Source organism: Pholis gunnellus (assembly GCF_910591455.1).
Source record: "Pholis gunnellus genome assembly, chromosome: 1".
NCBI classification, from domain to species: domain Eukaryota; kingdom Metazoa; phylum Chordata; class Actinopteri; order Perciformes; family Pholidae; genus Pholis; species Pholis gunnellus.
The window spans coordinates 1,924,601-1,938,479 of NC_136528.1; the positions used below are offsets into that span (position 1 = coordinate 1,924,601).

The window sequence follows — 13,879 nt, forward strand, 5'->3', positions numbered from 1 at the left end:
TAAACAGCAAGACGGCCCAGGATATATTTTTAATACATGTGATCATAGATTATTAACAGATCCCCTCTCTAGGTTTGGCTCACTATATAAACAGAAGTTAAATATTAAGCAGAGCAGAGACTGAGGGACTGCAGTGAAGCTGTGTGTTCTTTTATTTAGCTTTTTTCTGTGCTATGAATATTGAATGAGGTTTGCGTGATGACGGAGGGGTGACAGGCAAATTGACCAATTTAACACACACTTTTTTCAATCTCTGATATTACGATTTTCACAGGGAAATCATTTCAGTGTGATGTGACCGAACATCACAGGGTGGTTTTTTTTCCTTCTTATTCAGCCTCTTTTTGTTACAGATGATGGAATTCTGCTCTCGAACCTCTGATCTCCAATTGAGAAATACGTTTGGCTATTAAATGGTCACATTCTTTCCTGGATAGCTGTGACCATTTCTGGAATTGTGCTGGTACTCCCCAGTATCAAGTACCAGCAAATTGGGAAAATGATTCACGATTATGTTCTAGTAGCAGTCCTCATCGTTATTACTTCTTAGGCCTTTCATTATCTCCGTAAGGCGTAAGCCGGGGGGAGATCATGCTTCCATGTTTTTATCTGTGTGTCTGTCCACGGCTGTTATTTTATTAAATTGATTTATATCAGGAACCATGTACACAAATAATCTCAAGAAAGAGAGGGGATGCTTTTTACCAGATCCAGCAACTAGCTAATTTCAATCTGTAGTCCCTGGTGAAAGGGAACAATACAAAACCATCATCTCCACTACAAATGTCCACAAACACACACACTTGAATAAAAAAAAACCGGAATATACATAAGTTATAAAAACAGGTCGTCACAATGTCAAATGAATTACATCAGCCTGAGCGCTGTGGTGGAGGGGGTCACCTCACATGTGATGCTTCGCTGCGAGATGGAGTGAGAGCTTGAGATCGACGACGTCAAGCGCTCTGCCGCCGCTGCCTTTGGTCATTCCTGCCGAGAAATATTGCATCGGTGTCTGCTACACTAGCATCTTACAGAAGTCCACCGCCGACACCCCTCTGCCCCCCCCCCCCCCCCCCCCCCCCCCCCCAGCTTCCACCCAAGCTGGTGAGCCGTCTCCACAAAGCTCAGGTGGCGTTCGTTGTCTCGCCGTTGACGATGAGAGCCCCGGTTTGGGTCTGGTGGATTTCCTCAGGGTGCAGGGGTTGAACGGAGGCATCTTTCTTTGGTGTACCCCACCTCAACGAGGTCCTGGAGAGCCCACCTGCTTCCGCAGTCAGCCTGCCGAGAGAGCAGGAAGCCTCTGTGTGAAAGGGGGGGGACGAGATAATTTGACACGGTACTTCAACTGGGAGCTGCTACTGCCTCAGCCCCGCCGTATCAGACGGACTTTTTGGACTGTAGCACCGGCCAAGTGAATAATCAGACTTAGGGATTTTCTACAGGCTGTGTGATGTCTCAAGGTTCAAGTGTGCCCCCCCCCCCATGACGTGATGGCAAGATTTTCCAGCCCCTCTCTCAATCCTGTCGAAATTTCATCTCTCAAAGAGCAAATTCCCCTCCTCCCCCACGTTACCGGCTCTCCATGACATCTTGTTGAATTTGTCTTGAACAGAATGTGATGCCTCATGGCTGCCCAGTGTCAAAGCACACACCGGGCAGTGGGCCGGGTCACTTATGCCAGTCAAGGCATCATGTCAAAGAGCCTCCAGAACACAGGAAATGATTGCGTTTCACCTTCCAAGGGATGGCCTACGAGTGCAACAGGCTGCCGTTTGGCTATCCCTGGCCCCCTGGACCTTCAGCAGCTGTGTGGACATGGCGCTGCAGCTGCTGCTCATCCGAGGCAGGAAGGTCTTATTTTATATGGACGATGTCACCGTCATGGCCGTGTCCAGAGAATTGGCTATGTTTCACCATCAACTGGAGGGAGAGTGGCCCCCTGCCACACCAACAGGTTGAGTATGTCGGGGTTATGCTCGTGGACCACTCGTTCGGAACACGGACGTACAGCCCTCGCTGCAGGGAGTTGGAAAACTGCGGCACGGTGAGGATGTGTAGTTGTAGTGGTTCATGGCGGAGGCCCGTTTGTGTTGCTGGGCTGCTGCACATGTGACGCCTGCAGAGACGGTTTGCCAGCTTCCGTTTCGATGCCAAGAAGCACAAATGGCACTTAGTAGAGAATGATCTCCATTACTGGGGTTCCCCCACAACAGGTAAGGGAACGCTGCTGGGACGAGTGCCCTCTTTCACTATGGCGTTCACAGATGCGTCCCTGACGGGTTGGATGGCGACCTGCCTGGTGACAGCATTTGGCAAGGTAGAGTTCAGTCCACTGGCGGAGAGCCTGTGGTTGTAGGCCTTGTCTCCTGAGAGGTGCAGGCCAAGGAATGCTGGACTCTCTATACAGGTTGTAGAGACTGTACAGACAGATCGACCGGGATCCACCATTGCCTGTTACATGGCACAGCGGTCAGGCTTCCAATGCTGGTGCGAGGAAAGGAGGCTAGATCCCCTGTCCTGTGCAGCTTGGTCTATTATCTCCTTTTCACATTTTTTGGTGGATAAAGGGCTGTGTCATGCAACCATTGTAAGTGTATGCAGCAGCCACCCAAGGGTGCAACCCCAGTTGCTTGCTGCTCTGTGCTGCTCCAAGGCAACGGCAGCGCGTTCGCATGCAGAGGCCGGAAACTACCGCGCTATTGTGAATAAATACACATCAAAGTCGGAAACAAAATTACGAAGCTCGGAATACGTTTTTGTTGCTTCTCTTGACATTCATCCTAAAAAGTGCACTTTAGTTTTGTAGTGAGGTTATCAGCAGATACAAAACAACAGAATGGTATTTTTTATTAAAGCTGGTGATTTCAATAAAACAAACCTCAGATCTGTTTCACCTTGATTCCACCATCATTGGACAATCGCATCATATTTCCCTGCTTCTCTTCGGGACTCTTTTGACTGTACAGACTGGCACATGTTCAGGGATGCCGACATCAATCTGGACGAATATACATCAACAGTTTCAGAATATATCAGCAAATGTGTTGATTTTGTGGTGGTGCCGACCATAACATCGTTTCCCAACCAGAAAGCCTGGATACATGGTGAGGTGAGGCCGCTATCTAGAGACACAAAAGCTGCCTCTCAGACAGGTGACAAGGAAGCATTCAGCATCACCGGAGCAAGACTGAAAGCTGGATGCGAAGCGGAGGCGTCAAGAGAAACTAGTAAGAGACAAAAACACCAACAACATTAAAGATATGTGGCAGACAATCCAGGGTGTCACCGGCTCCAAAAGCAGGAGTGCCCCCATCATGTGTGAGGTCACATGGCCAGATAAACCGTACACTTTTTTTTATGCTCGCTTTGATCTCCTCAACAAAGAGTCAGCTGTCAAGTCCTACCCTCCTCCAGAGGACCGGCAACTGTCAGTATCCTCAGCGGATGGGAGAAAAACCCTGATCGTGTACTAAGAATATGTACAACCAGATATCTGATGTCACAGGAGAGTGCTCCCAGCTGCATCATCCCTGTACCTAGAAATCAGCATTGTCCAGTCTAAACGACTGTTGCTGTGTGTTATTCAGCCCCATCCTGATGAAGCGCTTTGAGAAACTGGTTCACCAGCACATTCAAAAAGAAAACTACCCCAGCCAACCTGGACCCTCACCAGTTTACATACAGAGCCAGCATCACATGCTGCTCTCCACTCAACCTTCACACATCTGGAAAATAACAACAACAACATCAAAATGTGGTTTGTTGATTTCAGCTCAGCAGTCAACTGAATATCCCACTTCAAAAAGTAGCACTCTGGGCTTGAGTACCTCAATCAATTCACGCAACTGGTTATTAGACTTCCTCTCAAGCAGACCTCAGGCAGTTCGGATTGGCAGCCACACCTCCTCCACTCTAGTGTTGAACACCGGAGCCCCCCAGGGCTGTGCGCTCAGCCCCCTCCTGTTCACCCGTTGCAGTTTGCTGGTGACACTATCGTCATTGGCCGCATTACAAACAACAATGAGTCTTATAACTGAAATGAACAATCTAGCAGAGTGGTGCTCAGAGAACAATCTGCTGCTCAACGTCAGGAAAACCAAGGAGCTGATTGTTCATTTTTTAAAAAGGAGGCGAAGACGTGTGTACCGCTGTCAACATGAATGCAGAGGAGTTGGAGCAAGTGAACATTTTTAAGTTCCTGGGAATCTGCATCACAAACAACCCAAACATGTTTATCACACATCTTCATCCTGGTGAAAAAAGCAAATGATATTGAAATACAAGTCCCACCCCAGCCAGAGCCAGTTCACTCTGCCGCCGTCTGGCAAGAGATAAAGAAGTATCAGTTGTCGTACCGCCAAACTTCAGAGCAGCGTCTTTTTTCAGGCTATGAGACTCAAATCCCTCTTTTAATCCCAATAATTGGTCGCGTTCTTTCAGGTCAAGGTTATACATCTGCATGCTTTTTGTCCTCCACCCCATCCTTGGGGCAGGGAAGCAGAGTTACCTGCTTTACCCAGTTTGTGCTTTGGCATGTTATGTTGAACGCATGACCCCGTTCAGACATACTGATCAGCTGTTTGTGTGCTTCGGGTATGGTGTGGCCAGTAAATCCCTATCAAAGAAACTCTTGGCAGGATGGCTTTGTGAGTGCATCTCCCAAGCCTACGGGCAGACGGGAAGAGACCGTCCACCTGTAGTCCACTCAAACTTAAGCACATCATGGACGGTGTCAGGGGCCTCGTTCGGTGTGGTCGACGCCCTGTCTGTTAACGACTTAGACATGTCAGGGTCCGGGGTCTGTGCTCGCTAGAACTTGTGTCAGTTGTGTGAGATATTTGGATTGATTGAAGCCTACTTTAGAACATAATTATGTACATGACAACTACTTAAAAAGCTTGTACGCTTCTGTATATTGCACAATAAAGTTCCAACTGGGAAGCAACTTCACTGAAATAATTACTATTACAGGTTTCATAATTCAAGTGAACAATGCTCCCGTCAACGTCATTTAAACGTTTCTGATACACTAGCATGCTGGTCACATGTTTTCACTGGATAAATGAAAAACTAACTATATAGTTGGATTCAAATTTCCATAATGAAACCTTTGCTGCGGTTCTCACCGAGGGATTGCATCCAGTTAACTTCTGCACTCACATCTGCTGCATGAAGCAGCGCTGCCAGCTCTCATCACTTTTATGCTGCTATGAGAACGTAGTGATTGAGGGCTTGCCTGCATTTGATATCTCCTTGTTTACATGAGGATACTTCACCTGTATGGCCTCAGCTTGAGAAGTTTTGTATTTGGAATACCCTCTTAAGAATAACTATGAAAACTGGCAATATTTGTCCTTTATCATGTGTTGTGTTCAAGAACTTAAAGGACCTTCCTTCCTCTGTATTTATACTAACAACCCTTCAATAAGAGTGGCAGCACGCTAGACTCCTGAGTATTATTAGTACATTTATACTGAAGATTGTTTCAATGCACAAGATATTGAATACATCAAAAGCTCCAAAGTGCAACTGTAATCTGAATAAGAGAATTAAAAGAATAGAAGACGAGATGATATTTGCTGTATTTCACAAAAAAAACAACCCAAATGATAAACAAATAGCCCATGTACCATAAACAGTATTTATTTTGCTCACGTACAGTTAAATATGAGTGAGTCTCAACACAGAGTGGGAGAGGATGGGACAGGTGTGGTCGTGCCAAACAATTGAAACCAATATAACACAACTAACCTCTGAAATCAAACAAACAAAATGGCTTCTCGAACTTCTCTAAATGTACTCCATCAAAACCAAATACAGATGGGGCACCGAGCAATAATCCTAGTGTATCTAGACACAGAAAACCAACTACTTAGTGTCAGGGGTTGGGTTGAAGGGTGTGATTTTTACATATATAGACATGTCTTTGAAAGTGTTAAAACATGCATGAGCTACTACATCTATGTATCCACTTTACACGTTCATCCTCTCTCTCTCTCTCTCTCTCTCTCTCTCTGTCTCTGTCTCTGTCTCTCTCTCTTATTTATATTTATATATATATATATATATATATATATATATGCAAAGCCCTGGCATAATGCGACTGGTTTTGTTACGGCTCCAAGGGCTGCGCTAGTTTGCTTTCTCTGCTCTGAACTGTATACCATCTCTTCCACCCTGGCTTAAATAATTAATCTCAGTGTTGCAGATTACGCTCGTTTTGACACCAATATCAAGGCAAGCTTTGCACGTTGGGTTGCTCAACTACCGAGCCGTACACCGATGCCCCCGAGGGTGCTTTGTGCTCCGCTCCAGCCCACAGTTGAATGCTGGAGGAAAAAGAAACGGTTGGATTTAATGGTAAAATAGTCAGAAAGAGTGGAGACATATGACAGATGTAACATAAAAGTGGCAGACAACGTTGGATGGAAGACAGAAATTGAATGTTATTTTTGTTCCTGTCTGTGTGCTTGAAGAAATGTCATCCGTTTGTGTATGTTGGCCTGCATGCTGGTAAAAAGTGGCTAAATTGTCGCTATCCAAAGAGAGAGAGACAGATGTTCATGTTCACGTTGACAGAATAAGAACAAACTCATGTTTATGATTGCCTTTCTCCTCCTTCTCCTTCTCTCTCTCTCTTTCTTATCTTTTTTATTTCAGACACAGCATATGTTCGCGTTTTTATCAGTGACGTGAACGACAACAAGCCAGCATTTGCACAGGCGTCTTATGAAGTTGATGTGGATGAGGACGCTGACGTAGGCTTCGCCATTCTCACTGTCAGTGCCAATGATGGGGACGAAGGTGGGTAGCATGGATAAAGGAATATGTGTGTGTGTGTGTGTGTGTGTGTGTGTGTGTGTGTGTGTGAGTGATTCTTGGAATGGCTCGATGTAGATACAGAAAGGAAAGTGTAGGAGTGTTGGTGGAGCTGGTACTTCAAGTGTAAAGAAAAAACTTTTCACTTCACTGCTTTTGTTTGACCCCTTTTTACTCTGAGGGCAAAAAAGGTTTACGCTACAAAACATGTCATGAAGTCATGACAACCGGAGCAATACGTGAGTTTGAATCATCCACTTAAGAAGAACCAATTCAATACAACCTTTTGCTGTAAGGCAAAGAAAGAATCTCTCAAGCGCTGAAATGTGGACTTTCAACATGTGAGGCTTTTGTTTTCCACTTCTTTGGTTACACATTTCTTACTGTTGAGATGTTGCTCACTGCAGCTAGTGCAGGTCCTTGGGATCTTCTGTCATGGCTGTTGTTTTTCATTTTCCAACTGTGTTTAGCCCGTTTCACGATGTGGTGCTCAGTTTAGTCAACCGCTTCAGTGATTGCATTCACTTCAAGTTTATTGTGGGACACGCTTCCACTTGCCTGCACGTCATGGAAAACTACCGTATCATGAACTATAATCTTGAGGCCAGTCCTCTCTTTCTTACTTTAAAGGTGCATATGTTATTTCTATGGTCTAAGACAGTCCATTCGTTTTTTTCTGAATAGAGCTAGGAACAACAGACAGTGGCTTTCAATATAGTGTGTCCCTGAAACCCACAGGTATTGATTTGAGTGGGTGTCACGATTTAACTTCTAAATCTAAAATCGATTGAAAAGAGCTTTTGATTGCGATCCTGCTTCTCATCGAAGTCAAGTATTTATTTGACTTGACTTCAAAGATTACACATCTTAGGTTACCTTTAGCCTGCAGCGGCACTTTTCGTAGCCACTAGCGGAGGAGGAGATGACAGAGATACAACATTGACAGGTGATTAGATGACCCATCTGTCAATCAAACTCCTACCGGGGCCAGTTGGGAGAAGAGCAAAAACATATTTTTTTCATTGAAAAAAGTCTTCAGTGGCATCCTTTGCTTTTCTTTCAATGAAGAAACAGTCTCCAGTTTTGATATAACTGATGATATTGCAGCATCCACGCTAACTTCTTTAGGCGCCGCCCTTGTTGACAAACGGTTGCCTCTGTCGTGTTGCGCACACCTAAGCCACGCCCCTAGCTAAACGTGGCTCCTCACAGGATGCTGAGTGTAATCCTGCCATTCTTGCATGATCTAGTGACAATGAGAGATTCCAGCTGTTCTGCAAGGTGATGAAGACTGGTGAGGGAACATTTTGCCTTCCTCGAGAATCATGTACACAATGAACATGTCATTGAGAGAGTTCGTAGACTAGAGACAGCAGCAACCAATGGAACTGTTTTTGTTGCTGATGTTTACAATCCTCTTAATGGAAATTCTGACAATGCAGTCTTTGTTTAATTTAGTTTTGTCATGTTTTCTGTAAAGTTTGTGTTGCATTGTGACAATACATGATCCTTGAATAAAGATCAACAACACACACGCTGTGACTAGGGCTTGCGTAACAGAGAGGTGACTGCAACAGGCGTTAAGATACAACTGAATGAGAGTCCAACGAAAATGTTTCCATGTCATCAGAGCAGAGAAGACTTAGAAAAGTAGGGCTTAGAGTTAACTGGATAAAGCTAGTTGTTCCTTCTGAGTTGTTGGCAAACAATTTGCCCACTTACACCTCAGCCAACACAGACCAACATTAACATTTATTTAGAGTCGTGTTTCTTTCCACATGATGAATGTGAGTCTAATATTCACTCTCCTTCTGTCTCCACCTACCCCTAATATTTTGGGCTGTTTTCAGCAGGTACTTGATCATTTTGTCTGCCATTCGTTGCTGGACAGCTGGTGTAGAGTGCGTTCAATCAGGCTGGAGGAAATGGCTATGGGCTTTCCCTGAGTGGTGAGACGGAAAATACAGCAGCCTTAAAGGCACCCTGTGGAGTTGTCTTGAAAACAATCAGGGTTTCGATTTATAATCAGTGTTACTCACCAAAACACACTGAGTGTATCATTAAGGTCTAACAAACATGTTAAACACATATCTTTCCTCTTAAAAACCTTTATAAAGCCATTTTCTTAAATATTTTCAATCCAGCATTGTTTACATCCATGTTTACTAGTTGGCAGTCTTCTTCTCCTCCTCATTTGTTGCTGCAATGCTGTATTTGTTAGTTGTCTTTCTACCTGTGTCCGCTTACGATTGATTTTTGTCAGTGATTGTTGCAGCCAGACACTCCCTTGCTCCCTTGCTCACTTGACTATGAAAGTCCTGAGAGGCAAGTGAGGAAAAAAACAAATAGTTTAAGTCTGATCCAAATAGTTTTTCTCTTCTGTGTTTCAGACCTCAAGGTGCTCTGTACGACATTCCGTGCATTAATGTAGCAGCAAAAAGCTATTTGCATGTAAAGCTATTGTGTAGTAATGATGGCGGTTACTGCCATCTTTGTCACAGAAGCATAGCATCCACCTTCCAGTTCCATCAGCACTGTTGCCATTGTTTGCTCCATTCGTGCTGTTAGCACCATTGGCCGCTAGCTACGGTCTCAGCTAACGCCATGTTGAGAGCTGTGTAGAGGCAATCCCTCAATCATACATCTGCTCTGAATTCCTCAGATCTTGTTTTGGAACAGGTGAAAAAAAGTTTTGCAATTCCAGGAACCGGTGGGGTAAAACATTTTGGCAGGTAAAAGTAGTTTTGGGTTTTTGTTAATACTCAAGAGGCTGAAGTGCACCACTAGCCAAAGTTCTGAATAGGACTAAAAGCATTCATGTTTTCCCCAACGGCAGATAAGTACAGAATAAAATACATTTCTATCCAAAAGAAACCACATTACAGTAATGGTACAGAATTTGCGGACAAGCAATACGTACTTTTTGTTTAGAATGCATGGAGAAATTAAAACTCTCATGGATAAAAATGTAATATTGAGAACATGGGTTAGTGGTAGGCTTTTTAGCCTCTTGTGGAAATGAGTATTACAATGACAAAAACAAAATCACCTCCCAAAACATTTTATTTCTTAAAGATTATTAAAAAAGTAATTTTCAAAAAGCATAATGGCAAAACTTTTTTTTTCCTCCGCCTATTTCACGGAACTTTGTTTTTTTAAAGAAACTTTTGTCCACAATTCAAGTGATGATTCATTAGCAGATGATTCTGTGAAAAAAAGATATTGCTCTTATAAAAAAAAAAAGACTGCAAGTGCATCGGATTTAATTTGCATCAGGCTTTCCAGCTAAGGGAAAATAGAAGTGTGAGTGTGAAGCGTGAAAGAAAACGTTTCAACTATAATTTGCTCGGGCTCATTATAAACAGCTTGGACTCATTGCTCATGTTGAAAATTGTATTAAAGGTTCCAAGCAGGGATTGAACTTGCATCTTTGTGATTGTGAAGTGTTTTGTTTTGGGGTTATTTTCTACCATTCTGGCACTTTAGTCAGTGAGCTGCCTCAACTGACTTCAATAACTGCACCTTAAGCTCAGGCTGAGTTGCTACAAATACTTACCGCTCGCTATCAGACACTACTTTGTACCCTTTAAGTTGGATCAGATGGTAGAAATCTGGGGCTCATTATGTATCTGTTATGGTTCACCTGTGAAAACTCTATTCCTGCTGACTGTGAAGCAATACACTCGTGTAAAACAAGAGAGAGGAATTGAAAGTCAGTGTTGGATTGAAAATGGTACCTACACTTTGAGCTGTCATCATCATTCAAACCAATTGAATTTCACCTGGTAAGAGCCTGGGAATGGTGTCCACGTATTTACTGCTTAGAAAAAACTCCTATCGAATTCTGTCAGCTTGAGTATCGTGTTGGAAAGCCAGAGACAGTCAATATTGGGACTCATAAAGGTCTCATTATCTTTCATTTTCTGTCCAGAATTTGTCAAAATGACCTTCAGAGAAATAATCTTTAAATTTCAACTCGCCTAACTCTACCCCTGATTGACCTCGCTAAGTAGTGATACTCAGTGCTGAGACCAGCTCATGGGACTTTTTACAAATGCTTCTGTGTCTCCGGCCATAGCTTGAGATGTGTCCATTGTGAAGGGGATCAATTTGTCTTGGAAATACAGAAGCAGGAAAGGAGGAGGAGAGAGTGAGAGAAGGATGCATTGTGTATGTGAAGATGAAGAGAGGAGACAGAGGTGTAACTCTCATATTATCTAGAGTTTTTCATAGTAGAGTGCGGAGGCCTGCTGTGAACCTGTGATGAATAACCCTCAACAGCTGCACACACGACATGATAGACGCCTATTTGCTTTCTTTGTTGTGCGAGTGTGAGAAACCTGCTGGAGTCCAGGAAAGGGTTATTACCACCAACTGAGCGAGAAGCAGCCAGCACCAACGTGTGTGTATGTTTAATTTTTCTATTTGTGTTGTGCGTACAGAGGATTAAATTGGGGGAGGATGAGATTTGAAGGAGACTTTTCCTGCTGCCAGCAATGAGGACAATGTTTACATTAATTGGCTATTACCAGTCAATATATAAACCACTATGGAGAAGCTATGCTCAGCTCCTTTATGCTTGAAAGGTGGCTTCCGTCTTCACAGAGGACAACGGCCGTCAATCTAGATTCACCTTGATGGAGTCAATGGTTTTGTCCAATAGATGTCCACCCCTGTCATGTGCCAGCATGTTCCATTGAACAGCTGTTAAAGGGTTTGCTTAATCCGTCCTTGCTTTGAAAATAAACCACTATACGTGCACTACTTAGCCTTCATCTTTTTACGTGACGAAATGTTATAAAAGACGTGCAGTAAACCTCTGGGCCAGTCCTTTAGGAGGCACTGCTCTAAAGGCCAGTTTGAAATTGATTGCATGTTTGCGTTATCATAGCTGTTCAGCACAAGATTGTAAATCAGTAGAAATAAGCCTTGCATTGTTTATGTTGGCTGGAAGTAGGCTGTTTCTTGCGCGCTCCTATACTGTACATGTAAATGCGATTACGCAACAAAACATTTATTGCATGTCATCATAGCGACAGTCAGCCTGAAGACAAAATTCAAATGAATGCACTGTTGAAATCAGTTGTTTTATGTAATTAAAGACAATCTAAAGTAAATGTTTCTGATAATGCATATCTTGGTATTAGTGCATACATCCAAGTTATTTCTGATTTGCAGGTAAAACATTGTATATTCTCAATTTAGGTGGACATGGTTATTTTCATAATATTTGTATCACAGAGAAACGTTGAAATATTTATAACCTAAAATTAAATTATCCATATTTGAAAGAAACATAGAAAGTATTTGTGGTAAACAAACACTCACTAATTGAAAGAATGGGTACAGACGGTTCCACTGAAGTCCCTTCTTTGATAGTAGACATCACTCAAGGATGCAAGTCCCCTCTGGGCAATTTCTTTGAAAACCATTAAAAAGCACAGTTACAGTAATATTCCTTATAAGTAAATTCTCTATTTTATTTTTCTTCTCATAATGACCCAAAACATAGGTCCACACTTGGTTGGAGTAATGTGATAGTCCTCTGTTGGTAATGTAGACATGTACTTGTGTGTGTGTGTGTGTGTGTGTCTTTCCCGCCCTGCTCTCTTGTCTGTATAATCCAGCTTCAGTAAAGCACAGCACCATGGGAGATGAAAAGAGTTTTGAAATTGGTACAACTGGGAATAAACATGAATTTGTTTTGTTTATTTGAACAGTTGTGTTACCCTTGCGCTGTGTCTTTTGTCCATTGGGTCTCAGCAGTTTTCTGAATACTTAAAAGATTGAGAAAACTAGGGGTAAAAAACAGGGATGTGATTGCATATATCCCCAAACGTCTCATTTAAAATGCCAACAGACAGACGGTACAAAACGATCTGGATTAGCGCATTCTCTTCTCTCCTTCCTTGACTTTCATCTTGCTAATAAGCTGCGGATCTCATCTCGTCTTCAGAGGTTTCTCCTTTTTCCCTTTCATATTACCATCAGGGGTGGTAGATGCACTGGTGATTGAGATGCAGACCTTCGCTTTACCAGTAATTGCATAATTGCATTGAGGGGGAAAATTGTGTTGATCAGCATAATACAGTGGAGTATTAAAGTTGCTTTGCACAGCTTTAAAAAAAAAAAAAACATTATTAAGCGAGTTGTGGGGAGAGGGAAGGGGAGGGGCAACTTCAAGGCAATATGATTTTAAATTGCTTGGAAGAATGGATTATTTATTATCCAATGAAAAATTGCTACTTACTGTTACGTTTAAGTATTCTTGTAGTTTGACCAACATTTAATAATCTGATTAGATTCTAAATTTACATAACATGTGTCATGCTTAACAGTCTCTTCATCACTGATCCAGGCTTGTATCTTTAGCAGGAAGCCATATAAATGGTCCTTATGTAAATCTGTAAAAACTATCAAGTTGAATCCTATTGCATTCTTCTCCCAAAGAGTCAACTACTGCATTGGCACACGTACAGGCAATGAAAGACGCTAGATCTTAATCACTTGTAACATAATAGGAGTTCTCATCTTCTTCAATTCTAAATACAGCACGGTGTTGTATACTTAACAACTATACGGTGATGGAACTATGCAAAATGAAGCTTGTGCACACATCCACAGAATGTTTGCATGCTTCAGCACACAGGACCTCGCAGGAACCCACTGTGAATGCCTGTGGTGATTTTCTGCTCTTTAAGCCCATCCACAATTAATACAGTTGTACTTCTTATAGCCATTAAATGCACCATGTTCTACCAAGGGGCACTTTTAACATAGGAAGTTAATACATATTAATAATTACAATACTGATATTAACAATCATATGGTTTGAACCTTCAAAGTGTCAAAAAGGAAAACCAATGTATAGTTATTGTTGTTTCTCTGTCTGCTTTTCCACCTAGAAATGATGTGAACGTTTGATTCAGTGCTCTCCTCAAGTCTCTCTTGCTTTGAATCAATCATAAACCTCGAAACACAATTTAAATGCCATTTTTAACAGCTTTTTGATGGCTAAAAAGTTACTTTACGTTTGAATGATGATTCATTTTTAGAA

General features: G+C 42.5%; 1 protein-coding gene across 1 annotated transcript in view; it reads left to right on the plus strand.

Moving 5' to 3' along the window:
• The window catches only part of LOC306700998 (neural-cadherin), a gene marked incomplete at both ends in the record, with an annotated part of 277,168 nt that overhangs the window by 137,191 nt on the left and 126,098 nt on the right, over positions 1-13,879 (plus strand). Inside the window, one exon of the mRNA XM_079166195.1 lies at positions 6,664-6,807. Within this exon, the coding sequence (XP_079022321.1) occupies positions 6,664-6,807 (144 nt within the window). The remainder of the gene's footprint in view (positions 1-6,663; positions 6,808-13,879) is intronic.